Below are 17338 nucleotides of genomic sequence, written 5' to 3' on the forward strand. Positions count from 1 at the left end.
AAGTTGGCAACCCCTGGTCACCCACCTGCTCACACTGATTCAGAAGCTGTTTGCTTTGAGGCAGCTGACTGCAAGTGATAGTGTTTTTTTCAGGAGAAGGGGTAGTGCAGTTACCTTAGTCTGATTGTATTTATAAATGCACCTAGGCTTGCCTTCCCCGGGAAACAATGTCAGCCCTCTGCCAGGCAGGGGACCCCGCAGCCCGAGATGTCCTTAGGCTGGGTCTGAAAGACACCCTTCCCTACGTGGCCCTAGCTGGCCAAGATTCCTATCCCTGACTGGCCAAACTCTGAAGGACAGCAGGAAGGAGAGCCGAGGCCTGGATCCGCCAACGTGTGACATTCTGAGCTCCCCATGTGGCATGGGCATGTGTGCGCGAGGAGGTTGCAGTGTTTCTGCTCTCTGAGCAGAACTCGGGGTTTACTAGAGATACGAACAGGAGCGCAGTAGCACTGTGGCAAGGAACTTCAGGGTTAAACATCTCTTGAAAAGATTGCAGCTAAAATCTATATGCAAATGCAGTTGTATGTAGATAGGTATGGCCCCCTTTGAAGAAAAGCAGATATATGAAAATGGGATTTTAAAAAAACCAGATACATTGGGAGAAATTATTCCCATTACAAAAGGATTATTTGCTTTACCAAAGGATTCACTGCAGGGTTCCTTCTAAATAGCTCCCTTAAGGCATTTAAAACAGGATCTGATTTACGCAGTTTTTTAGGAATGCTTTCGTGCAAAGAAAGGCACACCTGTTATGGCCGTGGAAATAGTTGTGCAGGGTTATTTTTTGCACCTTACCTTACTATCTTTATGGAGAAATTCCTCTCAACACAGAAAATGTGATTACATCGCTCTTTTAAACAGCTACTTATGTTTGTACTTCTGAATCCTAATGAGATGCCAGTTCTTTTATGCCGATTTCTCAGTCTGCAGGTTGATGTAGGGGTGTGTGCCTTAGTACCCGAGACATTCAAGGGGCTGTGGGAGATGGGCAGTCTAGTCCTGTCGCCAGCATCCTAAGTATTTAACCAGACACGGCGAAAACAAACAAACAAACAAAAAGCACATTTTTTAAACGGAAAGAAGGGCCCATGAAAGTTAAAATTGTGCTTCCATTTACAAAGGCTTCTTAGCATAACTTTTTAAAAAGTTTTAAGACTGTTTTAAATAAAACACGGCAATGTCACATTTTTTTATGAACCTTTTGCCTGGAACAGCTTAGAAAAGCAGAGGCTTTCGGGTCATTGCCTCGTGCCCGTGGCTGAGCGGGAAATTCTCTTCTAGCACTATCATTTTTATCTACACTTTGGGCGTTCCACCTCACCCAGCTGCTGCCCTGCAGGGTGGTCTGCTGAGCCCAGGGCGGGCCTCCCGCAGTGTCGCAGCTGGATCAGAAGCGCCTCCCAGGGCAGAGACCGCTGGCCCTTGCACAGCTTCCCTTCTCCCTGCACCTCATGTGAGAAAAAGGGGGGCTTTTCTCTGTGTCCTGGCCCCAGGGACACCTGCCAGGCTGCTGTGCTGCATGGATCTCTGGCTCCAGGTAGCAAAGGTGGGCTCTGACCCAGAGTCCCTAGGCCTGACTTACAGGGTCTTCATCTCTAAGGTGGTTTACCTTGTAGCACTGTGGCAAAGCTTATATGAGCTTAAATGGAACCAGCACGTAGCAAATATCTCAGTAATGTAAGCTCTTTCCATGTGATCCGACCAGGATGACGCTTCTGTATGGAACTCGTTACATTAGAAATGCAGAATGATCGGGTGGAGTTTCAGGATTTCATGGGGACTTTTTACACCTTTCCTCCCCCATCTCAGCCCTTTTCTAAAGTAGGATTGTAGAGAATGACTTTGCTCCATAGCGTATTCTTAAACACACACACGCGCCTCACGTTCCTAAAAACCCCGAGGCCCTGAATCTGGCTAGAAGAGAAAGAAAACCATTCCAAGATATTTAATTGCACAGGGAGCTTACAGGATTGATCGAGAGCTTAGCTTTTCACAATAGTCCAGTGAATAAGAAATGCTCCTGACAAACGATCAATGATGGGATAATCACTCTTTATCTCCGTCCTCATTCTTACCTTCTTTCTTTCAGGAGAACAGGGTTCAGAAGTCAAAAATCTTTATAGACGCCGCTTTTAAATTAAGCAGAAAATAGACATTGACATATTTGTTAATCTCCCCTAAATCATTACCGGGGCTCGCTGCTTTACCGTACACGGAGAGGGGCCCTCCACCCTCCACGGGCCGCACAGGGTGTAACTAGCTTAAGCGCAGCTTTCTAGTTTTAGAAAATAAAATTTTAAGAACCTTTCCTCCTATCCCCCCAATCTCCCATGCTCCTCACTCCCTCCTCCCCCAAAAAGTGTTTAAGTCTGCCCTTCACAGAGGCAGTTAAAGACACACCATTCTCTGTTGGTGTGACGCGAGGAATCCGGCCAGCTGGCCAGGCGGGGGCGCTGTGGGCCTCCTGTCCTTGGGAGGGCCAGGGCATTCCAGGTGAGGAATGGATGATTCAGAACTCTGGACCTCCTGGACCCAGTGGCCATGGTCTTCTGTCAGTCCAGGTGCCAGTCCTCTCTGGCCCTCCAGCTGGGTAAAGTCAAATCCTCCTTTCCAGAACCTTCCCTTCAGCCCAAAGCTCCTTCCTCTTCTGTACCCAGTGCTGAGCCTTGTCTTAGCTCCTTGCCAAAGAGAGAATCCAGCCCTGCAGCTGGCTCACTTCGGTTGCAGCTCCGAGTGTTGCTGCCTGATTGCCCTTAGCACCATTTATTGGGGGAAAGGGAAAAGCTTGGAGGGAGCCAGACCCATGTGTCAGTTGTGACTTTGTCACTTGAGAGTCAGACACCACTGAGGATGCAACATCCTGTCTGTGGACCAGAAAGCCCGGCTGTAAGGTGCGGCGTTCCCGGGATGGAAGGCGATGCACAGGAAGGAGGTGCAGGTACCACCGAGGGGCACAGCTGGGCAGCGGCATCAGCAGCTGACCAGACCGGGGTCTGACTTGTGCCTGGCGCACAGCAGGGGCTCAGTCGGGGGTGTGATGTGTGGGCTGTGGGGATGTCGGTGCACACTGATGCGTCATGTTGGTGGCTGACCCATGGCGACAATGCCACAAGGGTTTGGAACTACCCATTCACAGTGTCCACACTCCAGCCATCCCTGGACCCCAAGCAGGGCGGTGTTCTTATCTGCTGTTATAGTTTTCCTTTTTTTTTTTTTTTTAAGATTTATTTCATTGTAAAGCAGATTTACAAAGAGGAGAGACAGAAAGATCTTCTGTCCATTAATTCACTCCACAAGTGGCCAACAACAGCCAGGTGCCAGGAGCCTCTTCTAGGTCTCCCACATGGGTGCAGGATCCCAAAGCTTTGAGCCGTCCTCGACTGCTTTCCCAGACCACAAGCAGGGACACCAACAGGCACCTATATGGGATCCTGGTACACACAAGGCAAGGACTTTGGCCACTAGGCTATTGTGCTGGGCTCCGTAGCAGATTTTGATCTCACATTAATGAAAGAAGATGCAGTTGCAGTTAAATCTTAAGCCTGGGGCTGGTGCTATGGCACAGCTGTTTAAGCTACTATCACTGGAACCCATGTCTGGCTGTTCAATTGTTAGATTGGCCATCTGCTGGTTCACTCCCCAAATGCCCTTGACGACCAGGCGGCCTAGCTGGGCCTAAGCCAGGAGTAGAGCCTCTTCAGGTTTTCCTCCAGGGTGGCAGAAGCTCAAACACTTACTCCTTCCTCCACTGTACTCAGATAAATGACCTGGATTGGAAGCAGAGCAGCTGGGAGTTGAACCACTGCTCATATGGCATGCTGGCATCACACTGTGACACAGGCCCCAGAGCACTTGGCTCCTGGCCCAAGGCGGCAAGAAGAGCAAGCACAGCGCTGTGTTGAAAAGCCTTGGGGGCCAGACTGCGTGTGAGTGTTGTAGCATGAACTGAGTTAACAGAGGAAAAGCACCCAGCCCCGCAGCCTCTAAATGTTAGCTTCTCATAAGTATGTGTAGGAAATAACCAGAAGACAGTTTTTTCAACTTGACTAAACTTTTAAGTTTTGATAGACTTTCCCAGCAACACTGCAGAAACAATATAAAAATTCCCATGTCTTTTTTTCTAAAGATTTCTTTTATTATTTGAAGCAGAAGATCTCTCCCTCCTTCTGTCCCTCCACCTGCTGTTCACTCCCAAGATGACCACAGCAGCCAGGGCTGAGCCGAGCCAAAAATCAGGATCCTGGAGCTCCATCCAGGCCTCCCGGGGTCGCAGGGGCACAGACACATGGGCCATCCTCCCTTCTCAGTAGCATTAGCAGGAACACAGGTTGGCAGTAGAGCAGCCAGGACATGAACCTGCATCCATATGGAGTGTCAGTATCACAAATGGAGGCTTTACCCACTATACTACGATGCTAAAGGGTTTTTTTTTTTTTAAGATTTATTTATTTTTATTGGAAAGTCAGGTTTACAGAGGAGGAGAGACAGAGAGGAAGATCTTCCGTCCAATGATGCACTCCCCAAGCAACTGCAACTTAGAGAGCTATGCTGATCCTAAGCCAGGAGCCTAGATGCTCTTCTGGCTCTCCCACACAGGTGCAGGTCCCAAGGCTTTGGGCCATCCTCTACTACTTTCCCAGGCCACAGGCAGGGAGCTGGAAGGGAAGCGGGGCCTTAGGGATTAGATCCCGATCAGCATCCCAGCGTGTTCAAGGTGAGGATACTTTAGCCACTGACTACCGTGCCAGGTTGTTTTATTATTTTGTAAGGTTATTGATTTGAAAGCAGATCTTCTACCCACAGGCTCACTCACTCAGTGCTTGCTGTAGCAGGGTGAAGCCAGGCACCAGGTACTCCATCTGGGTCTACCCATGGGTGGCAGGAACCCAGGAAGCTGGGCCATCACCTCTTCCTCTACGTTAGCTGAGGGCTCAATTGCAAGCTGTGACAGGAGATGATCTCAGCCCTTCATTGCAGGGTGTGGGTGACCCACCGCATGAATGCACTCTGCCCCCATGGCCCCTGGCACCATCATGTCGCCTTGCTTTGTCACTGTGCGTGGGTGCTGCTGCACACCAGCTCTGGGCAGACGCGGTTCCTGTGCACATGCCCTGGGCCCTGTGCTCCTTTCTCCACAATACTTAGTGTATTTCTGAGCCACAGACTTTGTCTTACATAACCATAACACATTTATCAAAATTGAGAGCTATAAACATTGATACAGCACTGATGTCTAATCAGTTACTCATGCTGAAATGTCACGTCTCCCAGGGATGCCCTTTGTGGTGGTTTCACCTCGTTTCTTTCCTTCTTCTGGGTCTGCGGGCTGCAAGTCACTGCTCGCTCCTCCGCTCTGTCTTTATGGTCTTGACTGGGTGCGTGCAGGCCACCTGCTCACGCACGGGCCGCAGCGCGGTGGCTCCTGCTCCTCCATGACCAGTGCTGCCGTGCGCAGGTTCTTTATCCTGGGACACCGCGTGCTGGGGGCCGGGTGGGGCTCCTGATGCCAGTCCTGTTAGGGTAATGGGAATTACTTCTGTTGGTCAGTTCACTGCAAGGCTGTTCCCCTCCACAGCTGGTCCGTCATGTCAAGCTCGGCTCTGCGGGAGCGCCTGGCTGCTCGTCCAGCACTCAGCCTTGGCGATGACTCCTGTCTGCTGGTCGCTGTGTTCGTCATGACATGGTGCCTTCCTAACTCCATGCTTGCCAGGAGGCCAAGTATTCCCTTCCTTTCTTGTCCACTTTTTTAAAAAAAAATTTTTAAAGATTTATTTATTTATTTTTATTACAAAGTCAGATATACAGAGAGGAGGAGAGACAGAAAGGAAGGTCTTCCATCCAATAAATCACTCCCCAAGTGAGCGCAACAGGCAGTGCTGTGTGCCAATCTGAAGCCGGGAACCAGGAACCTCCTCTGGGTCTCCCACGCGGGTGCAGGGTCCCAAAGTCTTGGGCCATCCTTGACTACTTTCCCAGGCCACAAGCAGGGAGCTAGATGGGAAGTGGAGCTGCTGGGATTAGAACTGGCACCCATATGGGATCCCAGCGCGTTCAAGGTGAGGTCTTTAGCCACTAGGCCACAGCACCAGACCCCTGTCCACTTTTTTTTAATTGGAAAAGCAAACATACTTTAAAAATTTTTGTCTCCCCGAGTGGCCATATGGCCAGAGTTGAGCCAATCTGGAGCCAGACACCAGGAGCTTCCTCCAGGTCTCATGCAGGTGCAGGGTCCCAAGGCTTTGGGCCATCCTCTACTGCTTTCCCAGGCCACAGGCAGGGAGCTGGATGGGAAGTGGAGCTCCTGGGATTAGAACTGGTGCCCACATGGGATCCCAGGTATACAAGGCAAGGGTTTAACCACTAGGCTATTGGCCAGGCACTTTTCTCTTCCAGTTCACTTAGGCCAGGAGAGCCTCAGGCTGTTACTGATTCTGCAGACAGGTTGATAGCGATGGTATTTATTTTCGTGCTTTGACTGTCCCAGATTGGGCCAGCAGGGAGCCTTCCACCTGGCTCCTGTGTCCTGTGGACGTCTCCTGGTCATCTGTCGTGCCTCCTTGCCTTGCGTCATGGCACATCCCAACCTCTTCTACTTTCCTGTCCCAGCCCTGGGCACGACCATTTCCCCAAAGGGTCTTTGTTCCTCAGTGGGGAAGGAGAGACACTGACTTCCCTATCAACGGCGCCCTCCCCAAGCAGGGCTTAGTTCCGAAGTCCCCGTGAGGCGCCTCCCCCGACACCAGGAAGGGAAGCTGCTGAGCTGGCAGGAGGCTCTAGAGGCAGGCCAGGGACTGACTCTCGCACAAGAGTCCCTCCAGCAGCATCTCATGGTAGCATCTGATGGGTTTAAAGAACAACATGAGAGGAGGTAGAACCGGGCAGCCCAAACCTCATAAAAAAACCAAGTCTAGGTGTACAGCTGCGGCCCCTCCTGTTAACATGTGTTTACGTGTAATCCCCACGGCTCACTCAGCTGCCCGAGGCTGCTGATGGCGGGTGATTCATGGTGGCAGGAAAGCCAGGCATGCTTCCAGACAGGCCTGCTCCAACAGGCCTTTCTCTGTCGCATCCCTCAGCTCACCACGTGTATTTACTTGTCAGCTTTGGTGACAAAGCACTTCAGGTTGTCCCCGGCACTGGGGCTGACACCCACTGCTCGTTCAGCTACTTCCTCCTCACCAGGCAAGCAGCTAAATTTCCAGTATTGATTGTAGATCCCATTCTGAGAGTAATTACGAAGAAAGACACGACAGAGCAGCAACCTCTGGGGGGACACTGTTGACTGGCGGGGCAGCTCCTCCTGGCGGTAAGGACTCCCCGGCCTGCGGTCTGTTCGCGGGAGGTGACGTGCGCTGAAGAGCCACAGTGCACATGGGCTCTATGGGCTGCCTTGCTCCCTGTCCCAGAACTAGGGCCTCTCTCCATCTGCTCAGTGCCCTGACACTCGCAGCCTGGTGAGGCCAGGGACGGAACCCTGAGCTGGCATGAGGCGCGCACCAGTCTGGGCTCTGTCTATCCGAGAGTAACAGCACCTTGGCCTGCCATCGGAGGCTGTGGCCACTGCGATCCCTGCCTGGACATGGGGAAGCATTGCCACTGGCTTGTGCCCTCAGCAGGACAGGCAAGGTGGCAGGGAGCTGGCCCTGGCCTCGCAGGGGACACGGAGGCTGTGAGCTGAGGTGCTGGGATGCAAGCCTCTCGGTGGTGTTGCTGCCAAGTTGCCTTCACATTGGTGACCTCGGGGAAGAGGGGACGTGTGAGCTTCCTGGGCAGCACAGGGACATGTCTGGCATCTCGCAGACCATGGCGGCCAGGTCCCAGAGGTGAGTGGCTGGTGGTTAGCGGCTTCTCCGCAGAGATGTGTGACAGGCAGGTCTCTGACTGCAGGCACCCCGGAGCTAAGCCCTGCCGAGCGGAAGGAGCTAGAGAGCAAGCTGAAGGAGCGGGAGGAGTTCCTGACTCCCATTTACCATCAGGTGGCTGTGCAGTTTGCTGACCTGCACGACACCCCGGGCCGGATGCAGGAGAAGGGAGTCATTAACGTGAGTATGCCCACTCCTGTTTCTCCCTGCCCAGCAGAGACCACAGGGAGGGAGTGGTGCCTGCAGCTTGTGGGCCAGCAGCTGGGAAAGCTGGACTAGGAACGCTTGTGCCCATCAAGCCACTCCCGGGTTTTTTGAGACCTGGCTTATTTATTGTCAGCCATGACAACCCATGCAGGGGTTCCATGGACTCCGCAGGTGGCCTGCAGCCTGGAGATTACTACAGCCTGGGGTCCTGTCTAGCAGCAGCTCTCTCTCACGGACCTGCAGGCACTTGCTGAGCTGGCAGCTGCAGCCCGTGCTTCCCTCCCTGGCCATCTGGGACTTCGTGGCATTTTCCCAGTCTTCGGGCCCTGTGTGTGGCCGGCTCCCCTAGGCCTGTGGCTGCACCTCTGCACTCGGGGATCCTGGAGGTGCTGAGCGCCCACAGTCCACTCATGAATTCAGAAATGGCTTGTTGGGAGAGAGTTTTCCTGCCTGTGGGATGCTCTGTGGACTGTGTGCTGAGCAGGCCTGGCCTGAGATCCCGCGTCTGCACGCAGGACATCCTGGACTGGAAGACATCCCGCACCTTCTTCTACTGGCGGCTGAGGCGTCTCCTGCTGGAGGACCTGGTCAAGAAGAAAATCCACAACGCCAACCCCGAGCTGACGGACGGCCAGATCCAGGCCATGCTGCGGCGCTGGTTTGTGGAAGTGGAAGGAACAGTGAAGGTAAGCAGGGCGCGTACAGAAGGGCAGGCTGTGCTGAGTCTCCTTAAAGCTGTCTGAGGGTCTGCAGGCCCCTGAGGCAGGAGCAGACAGGGAGTAGAGCCTGAGCCCTGCTCTCCACCAGTGTAGTCACATGTCCCAGCACCTTGTTAGAGGGATGGGGCAGGGTACCTGGCTGCTCAGGCAGTCAACAGTCAAATCTGAGCACTTGCTGCCCACCAGGCCCTTGGGGAGGTGGCAGGGAGAGAGACAGGCCCTGCTCTTGCCTACTCAGAGCTGGGCACCTTGAGGGCAGCAGCTGATCCTGCCCAGCAGTGAGACCAAGGTTAAACAGCATCAAGCTTAGGGGCCTTGGACTGGGGACCCTGACCCCTCTTGGGATGGGAAATGGGGCTAGGGAGTCAGTGAAGACTCGAATCTTCGACAGACAGGAAAATGGTAAGAACAGACCCTGGGGATGGGAGGCAGGAGGAATGGTGTCTTGCTTCCGAGGAAATGCAGGCACCAGTGGATGCTCAGAGATCGGAGCTGGTACCTGGCCTGAGTTTGACTCTACTCACTCAGCTCTGTGAGAAGCCACAGTGTTTTAAGCAGCATGATACATGCCAATTTCTGTTTGGGCGATCACGAGGGGCAAGGGTAGGAAACCCCATCACCCTCAGAAGATGTGTTTCTGTCGGGGCTGGAAGGGGACAGCCAACTGCATGTGGCAAACGGGAGTTCACACCCATTTGAGCTCTCCTGGAGCGGGCCTGTGCCTTGGCACAGCACTGCCCTCGGTGTTCCTGCACAGGGCTGAGGCCTACAAGGTGTAGCCCTGCAGCAGTAGGTGCACATTGGCCCAGGGGAGGAAGGGAAGAAAAATATGGGGCATGGATTCCTATTTATTTTTATTAGGCAAAAGATATTAACCTTTATTAGTAGTTAGTGTATGGCTTAAATCACGTGTTCTATATACATGTCGTCAGTGTACTGGTAGGATGTATTTGGAGTACAATTTACCTGGGAGGGAGATGTACACACACAGGACTCTCCTCCACCAGCTCACTCTCCAAATGCCCATGGCAGCTGGGACCGAGATGGGCTGGAGTCAGCAGGTAGGAACCCTGAGCCCCCACTGCCACCCTCCAGGTTCTGCACTGGCAGGAAAGGGGTGAGGGTCAGGAGCCAAAGCCCAGGCGCCCTGGTGTGGGCCATGTGTGTGTGTGAATTGCCGGACTAACACCTGCTCTGCCAGCCAGACGGTAGACAGGCTGGTGGTAGCTTCAGGGGTCCTGGCCAGCACAGCCTCTCATTGGCAGGTGTTTGTCACTGTCTCTGCCCTGCTTGGTCTCAGGAAGGACCACCAGGGATGGCTGTCAGCTTTAAAGCCAGGGCCTTGGGCTGCTATTCACAGCCCCTTCGGTCAAGTCTGCCCATTTCTTCACAACCAAAAAGCTGCTCTGAATAAATATCTCAGATGTGCAGCCAGGGGGCACGGCCTTGCCCAACATTTGGTTCAGGTTAAGGCCAGTCTGTGGCATCATAATTGAGTGAGACAATTTTGTCAGTGGCTACTGGCAGCTCCTAGTGGAAGTTGGCATTGAAAATCACACAAGTGTAAAATAAGAGGTTGTTCTGCAGTTAAGAGCGGCCAGCCAGGTAAATGGAGTGTGTGTGTGAGTGTGTGGCCAGGAGAGACGCGGCTGCCTTCCTCCCACATTAGTCCCTAATGGCCGTGCACAGCCTCAGTGGGCACGAGGATGAGGAGAAGCAATAGCTTCCCTCCAAGCATGACGAGATGGGCCACAGCACGCTGCTGGACGCCCGCTCCCAGGGGCAGAGTGCGCCTCATAAGTAGGTCATTGCCATCTCCCATCAAGAAGGAGCACAGCCGACCCAGGCCCCAAGGCACCGGAACCCACTCAGCTCGCAGCTTCTCCCTCATGCAGGCACCCTTGCGAGGAGAGCATGGAAACGTCCAGAAGCCAGGTGCGTGCCTCTGACAGGCTGATGCAGAAATGCTCAGTGTTTGGAAAAGACTTAAAACTCAACCCCCCTCCTTTGTTTTGTGTCTTCACACAGTGGCAGGTGTTGTGTTGCTTGGGTGCAGAGCTGGGACGCTGGCTTTTCAGGGGAGGCCACCCACCTTCTTCCCCCCACCTTGGTTGCCCCATGAGGGACTCTCGAGGGGCGGCATCCACCAGCCAGGCTGAGTGCTGTCCACGCCCCAGGTCTGTTTTAACCCGAGTCCTGAAAAAGAGATTCCAGGCCACGACTGCAGACGGGGTGCTGGCCTGTGTGTGAGCAGTATCTGCCGTGGAGGCGTTTGAAGCTGCTGCGACAGCCCTCCTGTAGGAAGCAGTAGGGTTGATGGTTCATAGTAGCACTGCAGGCAGAAGCGAAGCATCACTACAGCTTCCTGGGGGGAAAAATCAGAACTGTGGCTTCAACTGGGTCATAAGAACCTGATACCCATTCACTGCTTCCCGGGTGGACTCGTGCTCCTGGCTCTCAGGCCGTACCTTGTGCTGTGTGGTTTTTCCAAACAGGCTGGGTTCTTTGTTTCCACGACCCCAAGAGGAGATGCGGACATCAGGCAGAGTGAAACATGGGTTCTGCAGTCTGAAGCGCCGTGGGGTCGGCTGTGCCACACGCAGGCTTGCAGAATCCCATGAACTGCCCTTCCCTCCTGGGTCAGATGGAGTGGATGTCCCAGCCAGGATCCGGTGACTTCTGAGCAAAGTAAGACAGAAAGCACGGAGCTCAGTGTCCCCCTCTGGGGTGCACTCATTTCCTCCAGGCACAGTGCAGTCTGTAGCAACAGCCTGGAGTGGGGGTGCAAGCCAGTCAGCGGCTGGAAGGGCATGATCTGGCCCCCAGGAGCTGCTTACTGAGTGGTCTCTATAGCATTAATTTTCGGCAGCTGCAGGCCCCACTTCCGCCTAAGCACTGCATCTAGAGTGTCAGTAGAGGCTTTGGCAAGGAAGCTAGGGGACAAAAGACCATGGTTGGGATTGCAGAATGAACTCCCAAACTTCTGACATGAGGCCAGGGAGACAGGCAGGGTAAATCCAAATCCAGCAAGCATGGCTCCATCAGGCTACCTAAACCCATGCGGCCTCTGTAAACAGCCGTGTTGCTCTCTGGATTGCTGCGGGGTGGCTCTCAGCATGATGAAGACACCTTAACAATATGTGTGTGAACCATAGGACACGCTGGCTCCCATGAACACCCTCGCTCTGGCTTTTCCAGGCTGGGTCTGAGCACCGTAGGCCAGGCGCCATTCTTGCTGGTGGCATGCCCCAGCAGCCCACAGCAGAGAGACATGCAGGGCATAGTAATCGGGGCTCTCATCCCTCGGGTGTAGTGTAGGAGGGCTTTCCAGCTATCTAATACGTTGGAAACAAAACTTTCCTTAACAGGTCATTTAGATTTTGTGAGATAGGCTAATTGCTACACCTCACAATTAGTGAGGCCAGTCCAGAGAGCAGGTGTCCACTGGCCGGCTGTGTAGGGCAGGGTACTGTGGCAGGGTGTAAATGCTGGGGCTCCACTGTATTAAGTGTTCGGCTGGGAGGGGTGAGGCGGTGATGGGGCGTACCAAGAGCACTCACCACTCGTGTATTCACACTGGGATGAGCAGTCCCACCATCACAACGGAAAGAAGGTCGAGAGTGTATATCCAGAATACGCTGGCCCAGAAGTGCTCTGCATTGTGAATTTTTTTTCTAATTTGGAGATATTTGCAGGATCAGCTGTCTTGGGTGTGGAACACAGGTCTAAACACAAAATGTTTCATACCTTGCACACAGGCAGCCCGCAGGTGACTGTCCGCTGCACTCGTGGCCACAACATTAGAGGTTGGGGTGTTCAGCTTACAGTGGCAATCAGTGGACATCTCTGCTGGCCCCGACGAGCCTTGTGCCTCTGAGGGGACAAGGAGTCAATGGTTAGCTCCCACCGGTGGCATCAGTCCTCCCAGGCCCGGGGCGTGGCGGGTGTCTGTGTTGTCCACACTGGATCAGGACTTGCCACCTTTGGCCATTGTGTGCTGGAGCTGTCCTTGGCACTCTCCCCGGGGAATTGATTGCGGTGTGCTGCTGGCCCGTCGGGCCGTCCGGAGGTTGCCGTGCATGCCCTGCACTCTGGCGTTCCCAGGCTGGGTCTGGGCACCAGAAATTGCATCTCTCGTCAGCTAATACATTACACCAATCAAGGAGAGTTATCTTAAGCCACAATTAATCTGCTCCCTGGCATATGTTGATAGGAAAGCATCATGCTGTTTCTTAATTAAAAGCAAACGGATTAAAAATGATTAATAAGAGTATTAAATATTCTCCTAAACGAAAAGCTTTGGGATTCTTGGGTAAATCTAGTTGTTTGATTTTGCAGGGTTTTTTCCACTCTGAAAACCAGGAAGCAGTCATTGTCTTATTTGTTCTTTCCCTCAAGTCTTTCTGCGTAGGGGAATGTGTTGAAGTCCAGGTGGCACACAAACAGGAATTCAGACACCCTGTTGCCACTCTGGCCCAGGGCACTGTGGCCCCTCCTTTCCTTAGGGGCACAGACAGGGGCAAGGCCCACTTGAGTTTGCTCTGTGTCCACCACAGCACCCTTCCTGAGGGACAGCTGAGCTTACAGGGGTGACCCACGGAAGTCCACCCACAGTGGTGCCACCTTTGAAGTCACTGGAAAGACACCCAATAATCCACTCAGGGTGGCAGCTCACCCACCAGCTAACTCCAGGGGCTGGAGCAGTGCACAGTTCAGGTCCCACTGCCTGCAATCTTGGGAAGGGGCTGGTGCTGCCTCGGGCCTGTGGCTCAAGCTGTGCTCTTGAAGCCACATCCCAAGCCTCAGGGAGTCCCTAACATGCCCACCTATTACATTACAGCACCAAACTCATTGTCATTCTGACTTTGACTTCGTTAGTGATAACAGGGAAGGATAGCGCACCTTTAAATGACGAGCTTGGTGTTTAATTACCCAAACAAAATGACATAAATATGAATGAGCCCTAATGGTGGTACTTGGTTTTCCGGAAACCATTAGCAAAATGATTCCTAAATGATTTGTAAAGAAAATGAGAGAAGAGAGCAAGGAGAAGGCTATTAGGCTTCTAGCACACTCCTGAATTATTCTGTAGCCAACTAGCTAGGAGTCCTCAGCTAAATGATCTGGAACACGGGGGCAGAGGGGCTCTGTTCAGCCTTCCAGGGCTGCAAGTGTCACGACCCTAGGCACACTCTCACAGACAACAACATGGCAGGTAGGTTTCAAGGCTGGTGGCTCTGCCCCAGCAGTCCTGGCGGGGTCTCGCTGAGTGACACAGGCTCAGGCCAGGTGGCTTCCCAGGGCCCCACCCGCCAGGCCTGGCAGAGACGGAGACTTGTGCCCTAGGATTCAAGGCTCTGTACCCAGCAGAAAAGCCCCCAATAAACTCCCTCTCTGTCCTAACTCTTAAACTTTTCAAACTTCTGGGCTCCTCTAGCCTCTGTCACACACACGGACACCCAGAGCCAGGGCCGGCAGTGCCCCTTCTCCCACTTGCATGCCACCTGTGTGGGCAGTGGAATTTCCAGATGCTGAACACTCCGGGCACCCAGGCCTAGCCCCCATGGATTTTAAACATGAGTTGTCTGTCCACAGGCCTACGTTTGGGACAACAACAAGGACCTGGTAGAGTGGCTGGAGAAGCAGCTGACAGAGGAAGATGGGGTACGCTCGGTAATAGAGGAAAACATCAAGTACATCAGCAGAGACTACGTCCTCAAGCAGATCCGCAGGTGACCAGCTGGGGACAGATGCAGGGCCCCGGGATCCAGGTGACCTGAGGAGACCCAAGCCTCGCTCCTCGTGCCCCATATCCCTCCTGAATGCAGATAATGCAGCGGGAGGAGAGGCTGCTAGGCAAGCCCGGCCTTGTGCTACGTGGGGGCAGCCTGCATGGCTGCACCAAGATGGCCTGGGGATGGCGCCTTGTCCCCTGGGCCTTATTCTATGGAGGTGCTCCTTTGTCTCTCCTGCAGACAGAGGGATGTCACAAGGGCCCTGGCAAAACAGCACTGATGGTTACTGAAGTGCAAAATGCTCTGAAATGCACACACAGTTTTCCCATGAAACCCTGGCCCCTCCTCCTGAATCCTTCCACCCACATCTGCCAGAACATAAGAGGCCACTTGCAACCCACATTGGGAACTCATCCCAACCCTGCCACCCCCCTTGAGTCATGTCTCTGGCCAGAATCACACTTGCGTGAGGGTGTGGCCCTCACAGGCACCACCTCCAGAGGCACGTGCTGCCCTCCACCCTCCTGGGCCTGCTCTCCCTCGTGCTTGTCAGTGTCCCTTCAGGCAGACCTTGCTCTTTACCAGCACTCCCATGAGCCCGGCGTCCATCGGCATGTGCTCCCGCGGGGCCTTTCAAAGTTGTCCCTGGTACATGCCAGCAGACTTCATTTTCCACACAAACTTCTCCATCACTGCTCACTCTGATGCTTAGACGGTTAGAGATCCAGCCAGTAAGACCCTTGCGAGCCATGCTGGTAATGGGACATGCCCCCCGTTTTTTTGTCTGGGTCTAAAGTTATTCCCAGCCTGACCCAGGAGCATGTTTTGGGTTCATACTGCACCCCTGAAAATAAGGAATGAGCTTGGACTAGGTGGTGACCCCAGTGCCTCTGCCTTTCTCCACCCCGTCCCTTTCCAGCTTGGTGCAGGCCAACCCCGAAGTCGCCATGGATTCCATCGTGCACATGACCCAGCACATCTCCCCCACGCAGCGGGCCGAAGTCGTACGGATCCTCTCCACCATGGACTCCCCCTCCACGTAGGAGCAGCTTCCAACCTGCTCCACCCCATCTGCTCCAGAAAGGGCTACAGCTGCCCTTCCCGCAGAAACCACTATACTGAGAAGGCACACGAGTTCCTGAGTGTTTCCGGTGATGTGTGACACCCTGGTAGGACACCCAGGCCCCCGCAGACCCCAGCCCCACCGCCCGCTCAGTACTTATTGCTCTGGCTGTGACTACAGTGCTCACTCCCTGCGCAGAGAAGGCAATGACGGGTACGGGCACGTACCATGAGGCCTTACCATCAGCACAGCAGCCTCTGCCCTGGCAGCCCCTGGCTCCCGCGGGGACAGGCCAGGAGGGGCCAGGCAGGCAGCAGCGGCCACCCCAGCCCTGTGAGCCGCAGCCACAGGCAGCAGAGGAGGGCTGGACCAGCCTGTCCATCACCCTCCCAACCCACCCGGCACCAAGAGCAGCCCCAGCTTAGCCACACCCCAGGGTCCTTGTCTAGGAAGAAAAATAACAGCACGAAACCCACTGCCAGTGCCAGAAGAGCTCAAAGCAGGGCAAAACCCCAGCCCCGCAGTGCAGGAAGAACAGGGACAGGCCATTGTTGAGAGCTCCTGAGGGTGCGAGGCTAGGCTCATGCCTTAAAGCTCGGGGAAGGGTTGGCCTCCCAGCACTCCATATGTCCCTGCTGCCACATCTGCCTGGGTGTGGCAGTGCTAGCTGAGAGCCCAGCATGCTGCCAAGCCCTGTCTGGCTCTGCTGGAAAGCAGCAGCACAGGAGAGCCATTGCAGAAGTCTCTTCTGGGTGCTGGCTATGACTGGCCACAGACCCGCGCCCTGTCCAGGGCAGCACCCCGCAGGCCTGGGCTCCCCCCTGGAAGGACCCCAGCTACTGGAAGGACCTAGTGAACACCGTGCTGCAGCACCAGGGAACACACACTCTGTGCCCCCATAAGCTTCCTTACAACTCAGTCACGGTGCTGCTGTCTGTCTGCTCCCTCCCGGGCTGCTGCAAGGTGGGGGTCGCAGGCAAAGCTTATTCTCAATGGCCATTTTGTTCAAGACCAGAACTTGCTGCTGCCACAGCAAGAGCGGCAGGTCGTGGGCCCCGGGTGGCTTTGCTCGTCCCGGAGAAGCATGGCGTGAGCACGCAGAGCCCTGGCCCCAGGGCCTTAGTGCTTGGCACCCGCCAAGCAGGACAGCACGGTTCAGATCCCAGTTCGCTTCTTCATAGCCAGACCTGGCCTCGTCTTGGAGGCAGGGCAGATCAGGTTATTGCGCCTCTCCTTACCCATGTATGCCAGCCCCAGCTCTGCCGGTGGTCCTACGAGGGGCGGAACAGAGTGGGGGAGGAGTCACTGCTCTGGAGCCCTCCTACGTGCCAGGTGCCTGGCAGACTCCCTGGGGCTGAGGGGGCCCGCGTCTGTTCAGCGGGTCACTAGGCAGCCTTTGTTCGCTCAATGGACCTGAACCCCACCGAGCAAGGAGCTTCAAACACACTCTTTTCACATTTTCTTGAAATAAACCTCCACATTTGTAGAAGCGTTGCAGTCTGTCATTTCGGCCCATGTCCAGCCTCCCTCTCTTGTTCCTCTTTGGGCAGAGACGTGGGTTGTGCAAGTACACCGACTGAGGGGAGGCCAGAAAGGACGCCCCCGCAGCCACAGCCCACAGCTGCCTCCGCCCTTCACGCAGCCTCCCTTGTGGGTAGAGCCACAATCCCGCCTGGGGAGGCGCCCCCGCCCCCGGGAGGCTTTCTGGCAGACGCAGAAGCTCCGCATGGACCGGCAGTGTGGCACAGG

At 54.4% G+C, this 17338-nt stretch overlaps 1 protein-coding gene across 1 annotated transcript in view; it reads left to right on the plus strand.

The window, feature by feature from the left end:
* Positions 1–16790, plus strand: part of ACACA (acetyl-CoA carboxylase alpha) — a 217218-nt gene extending 200428 nt beyond the window's left edge. The window contains exons 53-56 of the mRNA XM_041001716.1: positions 7891–8045; positions 8588–8758; positions 14387–14523; positions 15446–16790. Of these exons, the coding sequence (XP_040857650.1) occupies positions 7891–8045; positions 8588–8758; positions 14387–14523; positions 15446–15569 (587 nt within the window). The 3' untranslated portion in view covers positions 15570–16790. The remainder of the gene's footprint in view (positions 1–7890; positions 8046–8587; positions 8759–14386; positions 14524–15445) is intronic.
* The last annotated feature ends 548 nt before the right edge of the window (positions 16791–17338 follow it).

This window comes from Ochotona curzoniae, unplaced genomic scaffold (assembly GCF_017591425.1).
Source record: "Ochotona curzoniae isolate NIBS_2020 unplaced genomic scaffold, NIBS_Ocur_1.0 scaffold_2453, whole genome shotgun sequence".
Taxonomy (NCBI): domain Eukaryota; kingdom Metazoa; phylum Chordata; class Mammalia; order Lagomorpha; family Ochotonidae; genus Ochotona; species Ochotona curzoniae.